The sequence below is a fragment of the Nestor notabilis genome, unplaced genomic scaffold (genome assembly GCF_000696875.1).
Source record: "Nestor notabilis isolate BGI_N333 unplaced genomic scaffold, ASM69687v1 scaffold3539, whole genome shotgun sequence".
NCBI lineage: Eukaryota > Metazoa > Chordata > Aves > Psittaciformes > Psittacidae > Nestor > Nestor notabilis.
In genome coordinates, this window is record NW_009944850.1 from 1 (window position 1) to 16,927 (window position 16,927).

The window sequence follows — 16,927 nt, forward strand, 5'->3', positions numbered from 1 at the left end:
ACCGCGCCGCGCCCCGCAGCCGCCTCTACAGGTGCGGAGGCCGGGACGGGCCTCACTGCCGCTCCATGCAGGGGACGGGCAGCCCCCTGGGAGGGGGTGGGACCGGGGAGGCCGGTTTGGGAGCTGGTGGGAGAAGAGTGAGGACTGGGGAGCCAGGGTGAGCTGCCCAGCTCTCCTGGAGGGAGCCTGGCTGGCCCCTGAGGCTGCTGGCAAGGCTGCATCAATCCTTGTTCTTCCGCGGGCTCAGGCCTGTGGCGTGCTTGTCCTGGCAGTTTGAACTGCGTGGAATGGAGTCTCCTGCCACCAGTGACAAAGGAGATGATTGCGCAGGCTGAGCAGCTGATGGGCCGCTTCCAGGGGGATCCTTCTTTTGCGTATGAGTTTGCAGAGATAAATGCAGAAGATGCTGAAAAGCTGATTGAAGGTGGTAAGGAGGTAAATACAGCAAAACACTTCTGAACTGTCTTAGCTACAGTTGTACCCTCTCACACTGGACAGGTGGTTGCTTCTTCTCCTTTTTTGTAATAAGCAGCCTGAGCTCAGGCAAAATACACACAATTTTCTCTTTGCTGTCATTGTGTAGTAACAGCTTCTTGACTGAACTCTTATTTCAGTTTCTCCTGGAGTTAAGACACATCTCAGAAATACTATATCTCCCTTATGTTTTATTATGCGCAGTTGGTACAGATCCTCACTGCAGTTTCTGAAGCTTTAACAGAAATGCAGGCATCATCCTTTATAAATGAATAGAAAAGTGATAAGCTTAATTGAGAGGGCGGAAAGGATGGATGGAGAGAGGGAGGGATAATTAACCCTCTGGTGAGTCTTAACTGTCTGCTTCTAGCCACATTTACTGTCATATCTCATGAGAAGAATGTTTGATTTGATGTCCTTCTCCCAGTGCCATTGGGCTCCAAGCTGATGAGTCAGTTGTGGTTTCTACTGTCACCTCGAGTTTATTTCCAGAAATGGCAACAAGGCTAGTCCTGCCTTTAAAATTTGCCTATTTTTCTTTAAAGTTCTCGATCAAGGAGGAGGTCCGCCTTGTGGCTACAATAGAACAGATAGACAGAGCAGTTGGTATCATCCCCCGGGGGGCATTTGTGAAGACACCTCTTGGGTCTGTGCATGAAAACAGAAACTTTGAAGGTAAAGTCTCATTTTCTTTATCAGGACCAACTGTACTTTGATCATAAAGGCTGTAAATTAAGATGACTTTCTCTAGTTGATGTTTTGATTTCAGATTTATTTTTTCTTGGTTAAGATGAACAGGAGGAGAGAATTCAATGCCACTCATGTTCAGGTGCATGATTCAACTCTGGAAGGTGGGAGGGGAGTTAGTAATGGCTCTGAATCATTAAACCTGTAGTTCCATTTGTCTGTGTGTAGTTTATGTCGGTGTTTAGCAATTATAGCTGCAGTGAATTCTCCATCTAGACACAGGATGCAACCAAATGGGCACAGGGGGTTGGTCTCCACTCAGTGTCTACTGGTTCTCTGGGGCTGCAGTTAGCATGGTCTGCAATGCACAGCGTCAGGGAGTGCTGCTGCCCTGTTTCTGGCAAGCCTTTGATCTTCTGTGGAGTCCACTGAAGAAAAATTGTGGTTTTGTGGGTGTTAGAGAAACAATATGGTATTGGATGGTACGATGAATGTTAGTCTAGCTTGCTGTATTAATGCAGGTCACCAATGGCTTTTTGCAGGTCTTTCTTTCACAGAGGCAAAAAAATTAAGTTCCTATTTCCATTTTACTGAGCCTGTTAACCTGAAGAATAAAACCCTGCTGGAAAAGGCTGATCTGGACCCATCCACTGACTTTCTAGACTCTCTGGAGCATGATATCCCACAAGGTAAAGGTAGCAGAATCAACAGTTACAATTGAAATGGAATGCAGTCAGAGTAGTCTGGGAAATGCCAAGGCAACGAGGTGTGGGTTACTGTAGAGCTGGTATTTGCTTATGCAAATCTGTAAAGCAACTTTATCCTTTACTACATATTGTACTTAATTCTCTTTTTAAGTAATTCTAAAGGCTCACAATGGTAACATGTAAGTGTACCACGGCTGTCATGTACTTTCCACAGGTCTGACCACACCAGCAGTGCCTTCCTTCTGCCTGAGTGCCATATTCTGGCCTGACTTCTGTAAAGCCTGTGGTAGCTGGTGTTCCTCTGGGGAGAGATAACTCCACCACTGATAGAGGAAATTTATATGGTTTGAAGTAATTCACACCTCTTGTCCCACCCAGTATTGCTGCTCTTTATCTAAATGGGCTCTCATTAACACTAAACTGATATCTTTGAGAGGCTGAATTCAAAAGTTCCTTTGATAAACTCTGATAGAAATGCTGCAGTGTAGAATAATCTGTACTTCAGTGGGATTACTCACCGTGAAGGAGAAAGAAAGATGTGCATCCTGGAATGTACCTTCAGATCACATCTCTACTGTTCTGCTGGACAACTGTTAAATGTATTTAAAGCCTCTTCTACAGATGTCTGGCAGGATATTTCTCTAAAGAGATGGAACAACTTGTTACTTGCTTCTAACTGCTTTTTGCTGATTTGCTGCATTTTTTTTAATTTTCTTTTTTAATTGGGCCAAGTGTTTTCACATTCTGCTGTCTAGAAAGATTCTTGGGACACAGTCAGAACTTAGCTTTGCTGTTTTTTTCCTATCCTGAAGTAGCAAGATAGGACAGTAGGTGACCTGTGCCAGATGGAATTGGCTGGAAGGTCAGTGAATTGCCAGTGCTGTAAATAGCTTCTCAGACTTTACACACACACACACACACACATATTTTCCAGTCTTTCCTTTGGGGAAAAAAAACCCTCAAAACCTAAGACCGAACCTAGTGAGCTCCTGCCTGTGTTCTGAACATTTCTGACTGTTCAGAGCATAAACAGCAAGAAAATCTAAACCATTGTTCAATTTAGTGGGAATGTCCATGCAGTCCAGAGGTGCAGTCTGGAGAGACTGCACATTTTTGCGTACACTGGGTCAATCAGCTGTCCCTTTTGTCTCAAAAAATTAGTACTGCACAAGGGATTAGGTACTAGATAACTCCTAAGAAAACTTTAGCTGCAGTTTCTTATGGCATTTCAGCTGTGCCAGTGTCATGTTTGTCTTCTTGAGGCAACCTGAGGTCTGTGTTACTGTGGACCTTTGCCCCCTTCCTGGGAGTTTGTGGTTGTTAGTGCAGATTTCAGTCTCCTCAGAAGAGTTACCTCTCAAAGACTACCTGTGCTCAAGGGAAGCTGAGTGCTTCTTAATGGAGAAGAAGATTCATCATGGTACCTATGCAGCTCCGGCTGCTCTGTCCTGCTCATTTTTGACTGGACCTGAGGATTGATGGAATGAGCTTTTCAGGCAAAGGAAGTAAGACAGGAACTGGTTACAGGATCAGCAAGGCATGTAGCCTCTCTAATTGCACTCTATCACATGCAGACATGAGCTCTAACATTAAAGAAAGATCAACCCACCCTCCATTTAACAAGCATTCAGGTTGCCTACAGTACTGGTTGCTTGTGAAAATGTGTGTGTGTGGGAAAGAACAGAGGGCAGACACAGGCTAGGCTGAGAAAGTTGGGACTGTTCAGCCTTGGAGAAGAGAAGGCTGCGTGGAGACCTCATAGCAGCCTTCCAGTATCTGAAGGGGACCTACAAGGATACTGGGGAGGGACTCTTCATTAGGGGCTCTAGTGGTAGGACAAAGGGGTAATGGGTTTAAACTTAAACAGGGGAACTTTAGGTTAGATATAAGGAAGAAGCTCTTCACAGTGAGGGTGGTGAGGCACTGGAATAGGTTGCCCAAGGAAGTTGTGAATGCTCCAACCCTGGAGGAGTTTAAGGCCAGGCTGGACAGAGCCTTGGGCAGCATAGTTTAGTGTGTGGTGTCCCTGCTCATGGCAGGGGGGTTGGAACTAGATGATCTTAAGGTCCCTTCCAACCCTAACTATTCTATGATTCTATGATTCTGTGATTTTATCAGCATAGCTCTGCCGAAGTCACTCACTCCTGGCTGCAAGGCACTCAAACACTGGTTCTTGGATTACCTTCCTTCAGCTCTGCCAGTGTGTGTTGTTCCTGACCCAGAGCAGACAGCACTTTTTGTATTTCCTGACACATTGTGCATAGCTCTGTCAAATCCCTTCATTTTGACCTGAAGCTTTTCTTGCCTTTCCTGGCTAGATCTTCTCTTGAACAATTATTGTCAGAGCACAAGTATGAATTCCCAAATCTATTGCATCTAGAACTGTGACTGAAGCGAGAATTGTCTCTGCCCTTAACAAATACACAAGAAGTGGACTGGGGCTGAGTGACATCTGAGTGATGCTTCCAGCCTGCACTGGCTAGAATTTCCCTAGCACCTTAAAAGACCTGAAAAACAGTACTGAGAGATTAAGGGCTAATCTTAACTTGTCTAAAAGTAACAACTCTGTTGGAATAGTTTTCTTCATAAGTTGGAGACTGAGCCTCTGTGACGGCTGTCAAGGGGGTAACTGTCATAAAATGTATGGTGTGTCATTATAGGAGAGCAGAGGTGTCTTACAGAATGGAAAGTTGGAGGCAGAGAGAACGTTTTATATGACAGCTGAGAGGTGGGAAGAAAGGAAGTTAAAACCAGGCTGAATAAGGGAAACGATGGTAAAAGCAGAGAGTTTAGTGCAAGATTGGAAAACCTGGAGTTTTGTAACAAAACTGTCTGCCACTCTTATCTTTACCAGTGATATCTGTCGTGATTGAAGGTTCCAGATCCCGTCTGTGTGTCTATTGGGTTATCTGAACTTTAAGAGTTCAGAATATGTTGCTGCTCCTCCCCTAATCATACTGTGAGTCTGTTTTTTCTTGATGTCTCAGCTTCCAGAGACAAGTGACTGTGACTTAGCTTTTATTAAAAACCCCACATTAAAAAAAAAAAAAAGATTGTAGAGAAAAGTGGGAGAGTGTGAATCCTGTCTCAAAAGCAAATTCAGTTGGTTTATCCCCCTTAAAATCTTCAGCTTTTTGAGCCAAACTCTTGAATTTGAGTTTGGACATGGAGTGCTTTTTTAGACATGGACTGCTTGCGATACTGATCTTCTGTCACCACAGTGTCAGATCATGTAATGCTTCATTCTGATCCAAATGGCCAGCTGGCCAGAACTTTGCATGCTGGGATCTGTAGGTTTTGCTGCCATATGTCTGCATTAAAGATAAGCTTGTTTGCTCTAGTCTAAGCAGACAATCTGCTCAACTTTATGCACAATTAGATGTAGCCTTTCAGCTCCTGGCAGATTGCCAGTGTGGTCTTTTCTGCTGCGTGGAGTTCAGCACCCTGGGCGATAGCATTTCAGGAGCTAGAGTTGTGGCAGTTTTACATGTGCTTGTAGATAATGGAATGGCAAAGCAAATAGCAGTAATTCCTATCATGCCTACAGCATTTTCACTTCATGACCTAATGTTGCGTAGATATGAAATAATAGCCACTTGTCAGGCATTGACATGATAGGGAAAGTGAAAAGGGAGAGAGAAGGATGATTTTACTGTGACCATGGTATTGGATCAGGCAATGATACATTCTGCAAGGATAAATGAAGGGGATGGGAGAAAGCCTAATGTGCTAGTGCAGAATGGAAAGCTTGGAAGTAAAACAGGAGATGATGAATTCATTTCTTTCATGCTTTCAAACTGTGGTTCAGTAAAGCAGTAACTTGACTCTGAAGGTTTGTTGCAGATCACTGACTTGGATAGATTACTTTGATATGGAGATAAGGGACCCCAACAGGGCACTGTTAAAAACTGATGCAGGAGGGGAGGTGTGTCCTAGGCAAAGGAAAAGAAAAATGTAGATAGGAAAAGATCTGAGTGGAAATAAGACTTATATAGAAGACTTTATTCAAAAGTCATGGCTGCCAGTCAATAAATAGCTGCCTATCACAGTTCACTGCTGAATAAGAGTAGGATTTAAATGTAAAGTATTTAAATTTTTAAAGAATTTAAAAATCAATATAAAAGGAAATGCATTAAAGTGGGAACAACTAAGGATTGATATAAATTGCAATCTACAATATGAGTAAAAAATGACAAAGGAAGCTGGGATATCCTGGAGTAATCCATGACAACTGTAAGGAGGATTTTTTTCCACCTATATTGAGAAGAAAAGAAAGCATTGACATTTCCAGCAATGGTACTGGAAAGTGTCATTAAGTAGCGGTGGTAAAAAGGGTGATAAGAAATTTTCATTTTTTTATTTAAGAGGTGAATCAAATTAAGAAAATAAAATACTGTTTCAGACAGTTTTCAGACTGTTTTCTAAGGGAGGATGGAGTTAGATGACCTTTACCAGGGGTCAAAAAATGAAAATGGCAAAGCCAAGTAAGTTACTAATGAAATCATTATCTCGGGAGACTTGTGGCATGCTTACGATGTTAACCTTTAATAAATCCCGTCATTGCAGAAATATTCCCCATGACTTATCTTGACTAGTAGCTGTGATTCAGAAATCACTGAATGAGTGTATTTTTGGAAGGGATCAGAGGGGGCTTCAGCTGGGACCAGTGCCAGTACTGATATTCTTCAACCTATTTATAAGTGATCTGGAAGTAGAAGATTGGTGGAGAGACAAATAATGACAAGGGCAGGACAGCTACAGAGATCTGGCAAACTGGGTTTACCTAAATAAAGCTACATTTTGATGTATCTATCTACCAAGTCACATATCTAAAAGCAGGGACTGGAAGCCTACAATTTGAGAATTATATTTTGGAAGCTATGGCTGAAAAAGGAAATTGAGACACAACCCCTTGAACACCAGCTCCCAGTCAGGTCCTGAGACTTAAAGGCTAATTTGATCTACAGATGTACAAACAAAGGCCTAGCAAATAGGAACAGGGACGTGACTTTACTTTTGCATCTACTGCTAGTGGAATCATAACTGGATTACTGCACATTGCAAAACTGGACAGTCGCAGAAAAGAACCACAAAATGACTCAAGGGCTGGTAAGAGACATAAACAGTTCAGTCTGTTTATCTTGCAGAAAATAACAGGAGAATGACTGTATTACACTGTGTAAATACTCCATGGGGTTTAAGTATTAGTACTGAAGATCTATTTAGTGTAGCAGAGAAAAAAGGCGTAACAGGAATCAGCAGCTGAAAATTATAGCTAGAAAAACTACAGTGAAAAATTAGGTACAAATTTAAACAGTGAAATGATTGCCAGCCTAGCAAGGGCAGCGGATGAGTCTGTGTCTTTTGGCATCTTAACATCATGCTGGATGTCTCCTGGGAATTGTGTTTTAGCCAAATGCAAATATAAGTTGCTAGTCCAAGACATGAGTGACTGAGTTCAGTCTAATGGGCAGTGGTATGTAGGAGTCCAGAACAGATGATTTCCTGGTACAACTGGCTTGTAAACTTGACAACAGCCACGGAGGGTGATGTTTATCTTGGGCTTCTTCGTTGTCAGTGACAATAATAAAGGTGACCATCGGTTCCTGAGACAGTGGCTCTAAGCGCAGGACTCAGTACAGCTGGCTTTGCTTTCTGAACCATGATGCCTGAGGGCTCAAAGGAGGATCGAGGAGATTCTTGACTTACCGTTGTCCATTGTGGAGGCTAAACTGGGGAGTTGAGACCTTTCAGATGTAATTGCTGACTGTAAGGCTGGTGAAGACTTCATAGCATTATTCTAAATATGTATATAGTGGCACGGGAGATGACAGTGAGTTGTCTACTTGCTGTTTCAAGATTCAGCTATAGTACCTAGACAGAAGAGCATTTCAGTTTCTTTACCATTTTGGCTGTGGAGGGAGTGACAGCCACTCGGTCTGTAGCTCTATTTTTTCACCTCAAAGTGCATTTGGAGCATTCTTTATACAGCATTACAGACAAAGGGATTTGTGGCTATTTCCTTGTTTGAATACTTTTGGCACTAACCTTTCTGTAAACTTGTTGAACAGTAGCCTGGGTTAAAACACTAACCTCCTGTCCTCTGAGCTTCATTAGCACACTCGTTATCAGTTTAGCAAAAGCTGGTGCTTAATGGGCCCTTGAAGATGGAGAGGTTGCATTTCTAAGTGGGAGATAGTTTCCTTTGGCTGCTCTCAAGGGCCATTTTTGTTGCCCCATCTTGGCTGCCCAAAACCCCAGGTGCTGGAAGGAAGAAGGCAAGGAGGCAGGAACCTGCTTTATCTCCATGCATTAGCACAGCTAATTAACTCCCTTTTCACTCCACCTCCAGGCGATTAATCCCCTATCAACTTCGTCTCCAGCCATTTGAAGAGTCTGTGTCTGCAGAGGTATTTACAACCCTCAGCTAGCCAGCGGAGAGCAAGTTGGCCCGTTATCAGGGCTCTAAGACAAATGGTTGCCTATCTCCCCAGTGGCCTTGCAAAATCCAGCAAAGTGCTATGCTGTGCTGGCCACCTACTTTCGCCCAGACTCCCTTCTCTGCTAACATTTCACAGATGTGACCTGAGCCCTCCCCTTTCGTTGCTTAACAATAAGCAGCACCTCCCCAGCTCTGTGAAAGCTGAGAGCAAGAGCACTTCTTAGCCTGCCAAGAGCCACACGGGGACAAGGCTTTTCAAGCTGTCTCACTGAAATCCAAACTAAAAGACCCATAATGAATGAGAGGGCAGTGCTTCGTGTTAGCAAGGAAAAAAAGAGGTAGCCAAAATATAGAGTGAAATACCTCATGTGGCTCACAGCTATCCTTATTCCTGGTTAGGAGAGGTAATCTTTAGGCTCAGTGAATGTGCGAAACTGAGGTACAGTATCCCATGGAGTCACCTGCCACTTATACAAGTGGTTTTGACAAATAAGCTTTATAACACAGCGGTACAGAAGGAGTAAAACAGATTACTGTGCACCAGAACAGTCGGCTTTCATTTGTGAGACTCGAACCCAGTAGCTGGCTCAGTGAGTTATTAGTTGCAGCACTGGTACCTGCATTTCTCTGTTAGAACTGAAGTCGGCCATCCTTAGAAATAATCCTAGGATGGCCGTAGCTGCTACCTTCCAGCAGGGCGCACTCTGGTGCCAGCATTGTCAGTGCTGAGCACAGAAAAGGAAATCACAGAGAAGTAAAATGAGAAAGAAAGCACGAAGAGCAGCATCAAATTGAGGAGAAGCTATGTCCTGAGTTTCCAGACTGTGTGTGGTATATTGACCTCCTGAACTGTAGGTATGGAGAAGATAGTCTGTCCCTTCCAAGCTTAGGCAATTTCTGGAATGGTCACTGGGCTTTCCAGTAGCTTTCTTATCATCCTTAGCGATCACAGGCATGAAATGGACATACACAAATACATAAACATGTCTCCTACATCCTTCAAAAGTAGACACGCTCTTCGTTGTTGCTAGTGATGTGTGGGCTGGGGAACCTTTAGAGGCTGTTAAGGCCATTCCTGCAGTGACCTGGGAGAGTTGCCTGGGAGCAAGACAAGATGTTGTCTCTCCTGCAAGCTGGGGTGCTGCCAGCTCAGGAGTTCAAGATCAGATTGGAACCTCTCACATGGCAGCACAGCAGGAGGACTCCAGAGCCAGCTACTATTATAGCTTTTGACTGGCTGTCCATGGTCTGCCTTGATTTCTGGAAAGGAGCCTGTTTTCCTTGGGCTTTGCATCTATGGATAATAAAGCAGTGCATTCACTGCTTTAGGATCCTAGGTCATTATCACCTCAGGGGCCTTGTTTAGTCAGAGGCCTTGGATGAGTTTATACTGGAGCAGAGCTGCCCATCATCTGAGAGCTGTGGTGGAGTCCTTTGCTCAGCTGACTGCCGCAGTGGAAGAATGAGGACAGAAGCAGAGTCTTCCTAGCAGCTTTCCAGGGATTGTACTTTTTTTCCTCCCGGTAGAAGAAACCATGGCCTACCCTGTGTCCATTCCAGCTCCTGGTTCACTAAACATGAAAACGAGATGAAGTTCTTGCTGAAATGATGGGAAATGCTGGTAAAGCCTCTTAGAACCAGAAGTTGTAGTTCTATCACCACATCAGTCAGCCTTGGCCTAACCCTTTCTCTAGAGAATGATGAAAAATTACCTGTGGGGGAAAGCACAGGGCAGAGTATGTGTCACTGAAGTCAGAACGAGATCAGTTTTTGCTGGGAGTGATCTATTTCTGAAGGGACTCCACATAAGAAGTGGTAGCTCCTGCCTGTGAAGCGGTTGGCATTAGTGCCAGCCCTGCAGAATTGCTTTGCTCTGCTGTTTGCTGTCCCTGTGGCCATAGAACTTTTGCAGGGAGGAAGTCAGTGGGTGTTATCTTGTTTTACTGTACACAAGTATCACATGGATTGGAATTCTGCATGCTGAAGGGGTGTGTGGCTGTGTAAAAGGAAAAGGACAGTTCATATATGGGTATATTTGTACCACAATTGTGCCGTACAGAGATAGTTAGGCCATCCCAAGCATTGGAAGATGCTTAGCCATCTTCAGTGGTCTGAATTAGCTTGATTATCAGCACAACTGTGGGGATATGCTCAGTGCGACAGTCCTCTCAGAAACTAGTAAACTCTTCAGGTAATTTGGGCCAGAATTCATATCTGGTTTAGTATGAAAACATGGACAGTTTATAATCTGTGCCATCTGTTCCTCATCCTAAACCCTTTTAACTAGTCCTGCTAATTTGGTGATGAGGTAAGAAGTACAACTGGGAAACTGACAGGGCTTGTAGCCTCACCCCTCCTGGAGGAGAGTGAATTGGATGTGCCCTAAGTATTCGGTGGGTTTTGAATCCCAGCATCAAATGCTTTGTGTTCCCTCAGAATTCAGAGATCAATGTGAGGTTCTTTGCCCCTAATCCAGCCCCTGTTCATCATTATCACCTCCTCAAAGTGGCCAGTGCTTTGTTACCAGGAGAGGCAGAATCTTACAAGGTGGCCATAATCTCCTCTGAGAGTCAGACAGATATTCTCCCGTGGGTAAGAAAGTGACAGTGACCGAAAGCTCTAGGGGGATGCAGGCTAGAACAAAGCTGTCCCTTGCATCTTTTCATCAAACTGTTAATCTTTCTTTCAAAGACATCACATTTGTTTGGTGACAAAAGCCCCAAAGAAGCTGAATTGAGCCTGAAATCCTGTAGCAAGATTTAGAGGAAGCGTCTTTCATTCAGAGCAGGGAGGAGCGAGAGACTCCTTCTTTTTCTTTCTACCAACCAATGGGCTCACAGGAGCCCACGAAGGTGACGGATTAATGCAGGGGCTCCCCAGGTAGATGCTACGTGACTCCGGGCACGCTCCAGAAACGTTTCCAAAGCGACCAGCTGAACAAGAAATATGGAGTGTGATGAGATCCAGCATAAACTTGTGCTTTGAAAGGAGGGTGCATTGCCACTCTGAGAGGTTTCCAAATGTACTACAGAAGACTCAAAATACAACGGTCTGTATTGTAGTTGTCAGAATTCAGATAGCAGGGATTTAAATCAGTTTTTCCTACTCCTCATAAGTTCTGATGGCATATTGTCTTGCTGTTTCCTATAGTGCACAGCCCCATTCTGAATCTTTGTTCTGGATGCTTTCTGTGCAAAGTGTGCATCTTTTTCTTAAAAACAACAACAAAATGTAAAAAAGATTATAGCTCTATTCTAGTTATCAGGTGGATTTATGACTAAAGGGCAAACTAACTGGGTGATAATGGAGGCTGTAATTTAATGTGTATTACTTCCGTGCTAGCTTTTTCAGTCCTTACCATCCTCTGCTGCTCATTTATGTCTGTGTATTGTCTGTTCTTTTGTGTTGGCATTGCTGGCTGTGCAGCCAGATTCCAGCTGAAAAAATAACTTTATTTTTGGCTAGACTATTTTTCAGCCAGATCATTTCCCTGACCTGGTTCACTGAGCAGTAAATAAACACTTTTGTGGTCTCTGTGATGGAAGAGTGATGAGGGAGGGGAATAAGGGTTCGAGGACAGAGGCTGCTTCAACTGGATTAAGCAGCACTCTTGTCAGATGTCTAAGTATGGCCTGAATTTCACCCAGTACTCAGAGGCACCTAAATACTATTCATCATTGCAGTCCCCGAGTCTTCTATGTCAGTGGGAAACGGGTACTTTGTGTGTAAACAGAAGGCCCAGGCCTGTTGTAATTACTTCTGCTACAGAGACGTCCCCAGTGGCAGAAGATAATGGGGAGAAAAAGCCTCTGAAGAAAGATCACTTTACTTTGAGGTTTGGGCATGGTTGTATTTGTGTGTCAGAGATGTGGCAGGCATTAGGACCATGCAAGAGCCTCTTGGCAGCATCTGACTGTTTGTAAGCTGTGCTTTCCTGGCTCTGGAGGCTCTTTAAAACAGTACTGAACCTGCAACCAGTCTGTGTTTTTATTTAATTATTATTAAATAGTTATATGGGGAATTGGCAATATTGACAGCCGTGTTAACATATGGGGTGCAGGTGGTGTGTCAGGCAAATGAAAGCGATTTAGTTTGCAGCCAGTAAGTGGCATGAAGGAGTTTGAGCCCCACATAAGAATGGATATGTCCTTATGGCTGGTAGGCTGTGTTTGAAATGTCTTGTGTGTCGAAATTTGGTGAAAGCCAGAGCACAGTGACCTTTCCTTACAGCTGCTGTGCTTTGCAATTTGTCTTTGTTCCCTACAGACAGCAAATTAGAAGTAGGAAACTCTTCCCAGTGTAGGATTTTCTGTTGGAGGCAAATAGAAGCTAAATCCCACGGGTGTAGTGTAGCTTTGTCAGAGCTAAATGCTTGGGGTCACGCAGCCAAGCAGCGGCTGCTTTTGCAAAGGGAAATGGTTACGTTGCCCCGCTCTGGGTGTTAATATTTGTCCTATTGCCCTGTATTTCACTCTCTCTCAGGACTGACTGCAGCAAGATATGTTATAACCTGCTCTTGTGGCAGCATATCGTGTTAACGGTAAGTGCAACCATGCTGTAGCTGCTTTTCCCTTGAGACATTTCCTTCTTTGAAGAGGAATTGATAATGTCACTTTTATGACCCTCTGTGAGCATTTGTGACATGGAGCCTCTCTATCAGGCTGTCTAGCTCTTAAAGCTGTTTCTTCTCAAGCTTGCACTGAAATGAGGCATTGCTGAATCACCTCCAAAGCAGCAATGTTATGAGAGGTCATACTGAAAGTGGACCAGTTACGGCAGGAAAGTTCTTCTGCAAACAGCCCTCTTAAAAGGCTTTTGTTTAAAAGCTAACATCTCACGCACCCTCTTGCCTCTGTGGATTACAAGATTCAGCCCATAGCTGAGACAGACACGGGCTATGAGACAGGGATTTCTATTGGCGACTGGAAAGGAAGAAGAAGCTGAGAAGGAGGTTGACTTTTGAAATTCAGCCCTGGTGTCCTGGCAGCTGTTGAAGGGCCATAAAAAAGGCAGTGGTTTAACACTGGGTGAGCATCAGGATCTTCAAAGCACTTTCTTGTTTAGGAAAGATGTAAGGAACTCCGCAGAATTCCTGCCTATGTTTGGAGGGGTGGAGGCTGCAGCTTGATCCAAAGTGGGAATAGGAAGCTCCAGATCTGCATCCAGCGGATATTTTTCCCATGCTCTTTCCTCCCACACAGCAGCTCCCTCCCTTCCCTTCTGGAGCAGCAACAGGCAATGGTTTCAGCACAGACAGTGCTTGGCTTCCTTAGGTTTGATGGGTGCAGCTTAAGAATGAACTTGCTCTTAAAAAAAATACTGTATTTTGAAGAATGGAAACCTCACCAGAACAGTGTTACTGTTAGAAATCTCCAGCATGAGAGCAATGACCTCCAGTTCCCCGCACCTCAGAGGCTTTGCATGGTAACGAAGCCTGATTTACAGACAACACAGGCTATAGCTCACACGCAGATGCAAGTTAAAATCAGTATTTAACTCTAGGAAAGTCTCCTAGTTCTACTTTCATTCCCTCTAATGCAAGTAATAATAATTTTTTTCCTGACAACTTTTATCTACGAGTCTTGGTGTACCTTACACATTGATGCTCTCTTACAGCTTCCCAGCCTCCCAGTAAGAGACCTGTTGTCTGACACAGGGGCAGTGATGAGCACAGGGCCTGCCATGGGATATTCTGAGCCAATGTTAGCAAGAATTTGAACCCAGCTTCCTGCTTCTGCATTTTTATAGTAATACAGACCTACAGCTACCTATGCAATGATTTTACTCCAAGAACAATTTACAATAGCAGGGAAGGTTCGGGGGTGTGTGTGTGTGTGTGAGAAAATAGGATAAAAGCATTTGATTTTCATAATTCTTAATTCTCAATTCTCCTCATCCCTTTTCAAATTGTATTGTTAGATGCATTTCTAAGACTTTCTCTTGAAGGAGGAAAGAAGGCATATTAATTTTAAGCTATTATTTCATACTGTTCATTAGCTGCTGATTAAAGAACTTTTGCAGTGATTTATAACATCATTATTTCAAACTCCTACAAGAAAGGTGGGCCTGAAAAAGTACCATGTTTGAAGATTGTGAGATTTGAGCTGTGATGGAAGAGAATAATGTTCCCTTGGATATTTTAAGGAGAACACTTTCTCCCTGTCTCATGAATTAATTTTTTTTATTTTTTTTTTTTTTCATGGACAGTTTCCTCAAATGCTAACATGGTGAGGTATGGAAAAAAATTAGGGTAGACTTAGGTTAGACATTAGGAAGAAATCCTTTACTCTGAGGGCGATGAGGCACTGGCACAGGTTGCCCAGAGAAGTGGTGAATGCTGCATCCTTGGTAATGTTCAAGGCCAGGTTGGATGGAGCCTTGGGTGACATGGTCTAGTGGAAGGTGTCCCTACCCATGGCAGGGGGTTGGAACTGGATGAGCTTAAAGGTCCCTTCCAACCCAAACTGTTCTGTGATTCTATGAAAATAAGTATTGAGATAATGGACTCTCATTTCTTACTTTAAAGAAAAGGACCAAAAAAGCAGATAGGTTCCAGAACTGTAATGTAATGTCTTCAAAGAAGGCAGACACCAGCATTGTGTATCAAATGCAGTGTCTGAATTGGTTTTGTGTGTTGCAAAGTCTAGTCTGGAAAAGGGTACTGAATAAATAACTTCTCAGAGCTGGGTTAGAAAAATGTCCCCAGTGATTTGATTAGTAAAGGTGGCACTGCTGCTGCTGTTTGGCCCTGCAGAATAAAGAGCAGCTCTATGGCTAATCATAATTCTGGCTGCAAACAGGATCTGTGTGAAGATGACATTATAGTTTCAGGCAGTTTCTTACAATTTTTTCCTATCCTCAACCAATGTTTTGTCCGTCCAGTTGGGATTGACCTGAAGTAACCTGCTTGTTTTGTCCTCAGTTCACAGGAAGAGTTATGCAGCATCAGCAAAACTTTATTGCCCATATTTGCATATTTACATAGATGGAGAATCAAGGATCAGAGAAGAACTTGAAAGTATAACAACTTAGTATTCCCCAAACATCTCACATTTATTAATTTGAACCCTTTGAGATTTTGCAGCTTGGACAGGCTATATGGAAATGAAGCAGCTGCACATCACAGCCTTCAGAGATCTAGCATAAACGTAAATGGAGCTGTCTTCAATTACATCTGTCCATTTCTGCCAGGTGTGAAGGTGCATGGAAGTTCCTTTGATCTCTACTCCATAGAAATTGATAAGTCTGTGTGACACTGGATACATGTTCTCAGGAGATCATGGATCCGTGTACTCTATTGTCCCAGAGCATAGGTATGGGGATTCAATCAAGTTGAACTTGATTTTCTCTACCTTCTCTGCAAATTTGTCCAGCAAAAAGAAGTCTGAATCCAGTTACAGTTCCTGAGAGCATTGATACCCCTGCTTTCCCTCTCACCTTTCCCACTTCTCATGCTCCAGGCATTTCCTTTTGTGCTTTGTAAATAGTTTGGGGCAGAGGGTTCATCTGTGTACATGAACATATATATACATGCTATCACATGTACCCAGGCTGTTGGATGCTTTCAGTATGTCATGAGCCGTTAGCAAACTACATAATCCCTAAAGGCTTTCACCACCCAACAAGGCAAGACACAGTCCTATTCTTGACAAACTTGCTCCTTGGAGGCCTGGTCCTAACAGACAGTAAGAGTTCCTCATTCCATTATCTATTTGTCAGAGAAACTCTTCCAACAGTCCCCCCCCTGCAAACCAATGTGTAAAGCTGCAGCAAGACCCACCAGTATTTGGATGAAGGGTGTGCAGATAACTTCTGCAAGTTCAAGCTGCAGGAACCATGCACTGAAAGCAAAGTCAGTTCAGTGGTCAAAGGAGAAATGGAAAAAGTTATTTGTCACAATTATATTCAGACCTATGTCCTTGCCACTTGTTGCTCAACAGCCCTGCGCATAGTCTAGCTACTGCCACTAGCAAATACTGGAAACTTGTAGAGGCAAAGTTCAAGAAACTGAAAGCTTGTCCTTTGACAGCAGATGGCTGTAGTGCTTCAGCCACTGGATGATCTGCCTTGTAGTGAAGTATTCTTCATCTGGGTTTTCATGCTATCAAAGTAATGAAGTTTCTTAAGAACATGCAGGTTTTGTCAGAGACCCAGTAAGTCAGAATTTTTAATGCCAGTGGCTGAACCATAGTATATGCTTTTACTCAGGTGTGACATAGATCCAGCCCAGTTTGTGTCCATGAGAAGCACTGGAGAGACTGCGTGGGAGACTGGGGTTGCCTTGTATGTGAAACCACTGCTTGTGAAGACACTAGCTCATGTTTTAACTAGAATGTCACACAAGTGCAAGGAAGGTGAAAAGATGGCACACACCTGTACTGGTCCTGCCCTGTATTAAGTAGTGCTTTGCTTTACTGTGGTTTCAGCTATTTGTCTTTAGTGGAAACATGGAGGTGACTGAGTCAGAAGTAAGTTTTCCAGTGCAGAAATCTCCTGAGTTTTTAAAGACTGTGAATGTCTCTTCTGTATTTGTGTCCTGCAGCCAGACTCAGTTTGTCAGTTCAGTGACTGTCACAGAAAGCAGGCATTCCTGCTTACCATTTAATTACCCGGTGGC

The 16,927-nt window shown here is 43.5% G+C and overlaps 1 protein-coding gene across 1 annotated transcript in view; it reads left to right on the forward strand.

Moving 5' to 3' along the window:
- Nucleotides 1–5: 5 nt before the first annotated feature.
- Nucleotides 6–16,927, forward strand: part of RSPH9 (radial spoke head 9 homolog (Chlamydomonas)) — a gene marked incomplete at its 5' end in the record, with an annotated part of 19,029 nt that continues 2,107 nt past the window's right edge. Inside the window, 4 exons of the mRNA XM_010022594.1 lie at nucleotides 6–31; nucleotides 273–435; nucleotides 1,020–1,149; nucleotides 1,704–1,850. Of these exons, the coding sequence (XP_010020896.1) occupies nucleotides 6–31; nucleotides 273–435; nucleotides 1,020–1,149; nucleotides 1,704–1,850 (466 nt within the window). The remainder of the gene's footprint in view (nucleotides 32–272; nucleotides 436–1,019; nucleotides 1,150–1,703; nucleotides 1,851–16,927) is intronic.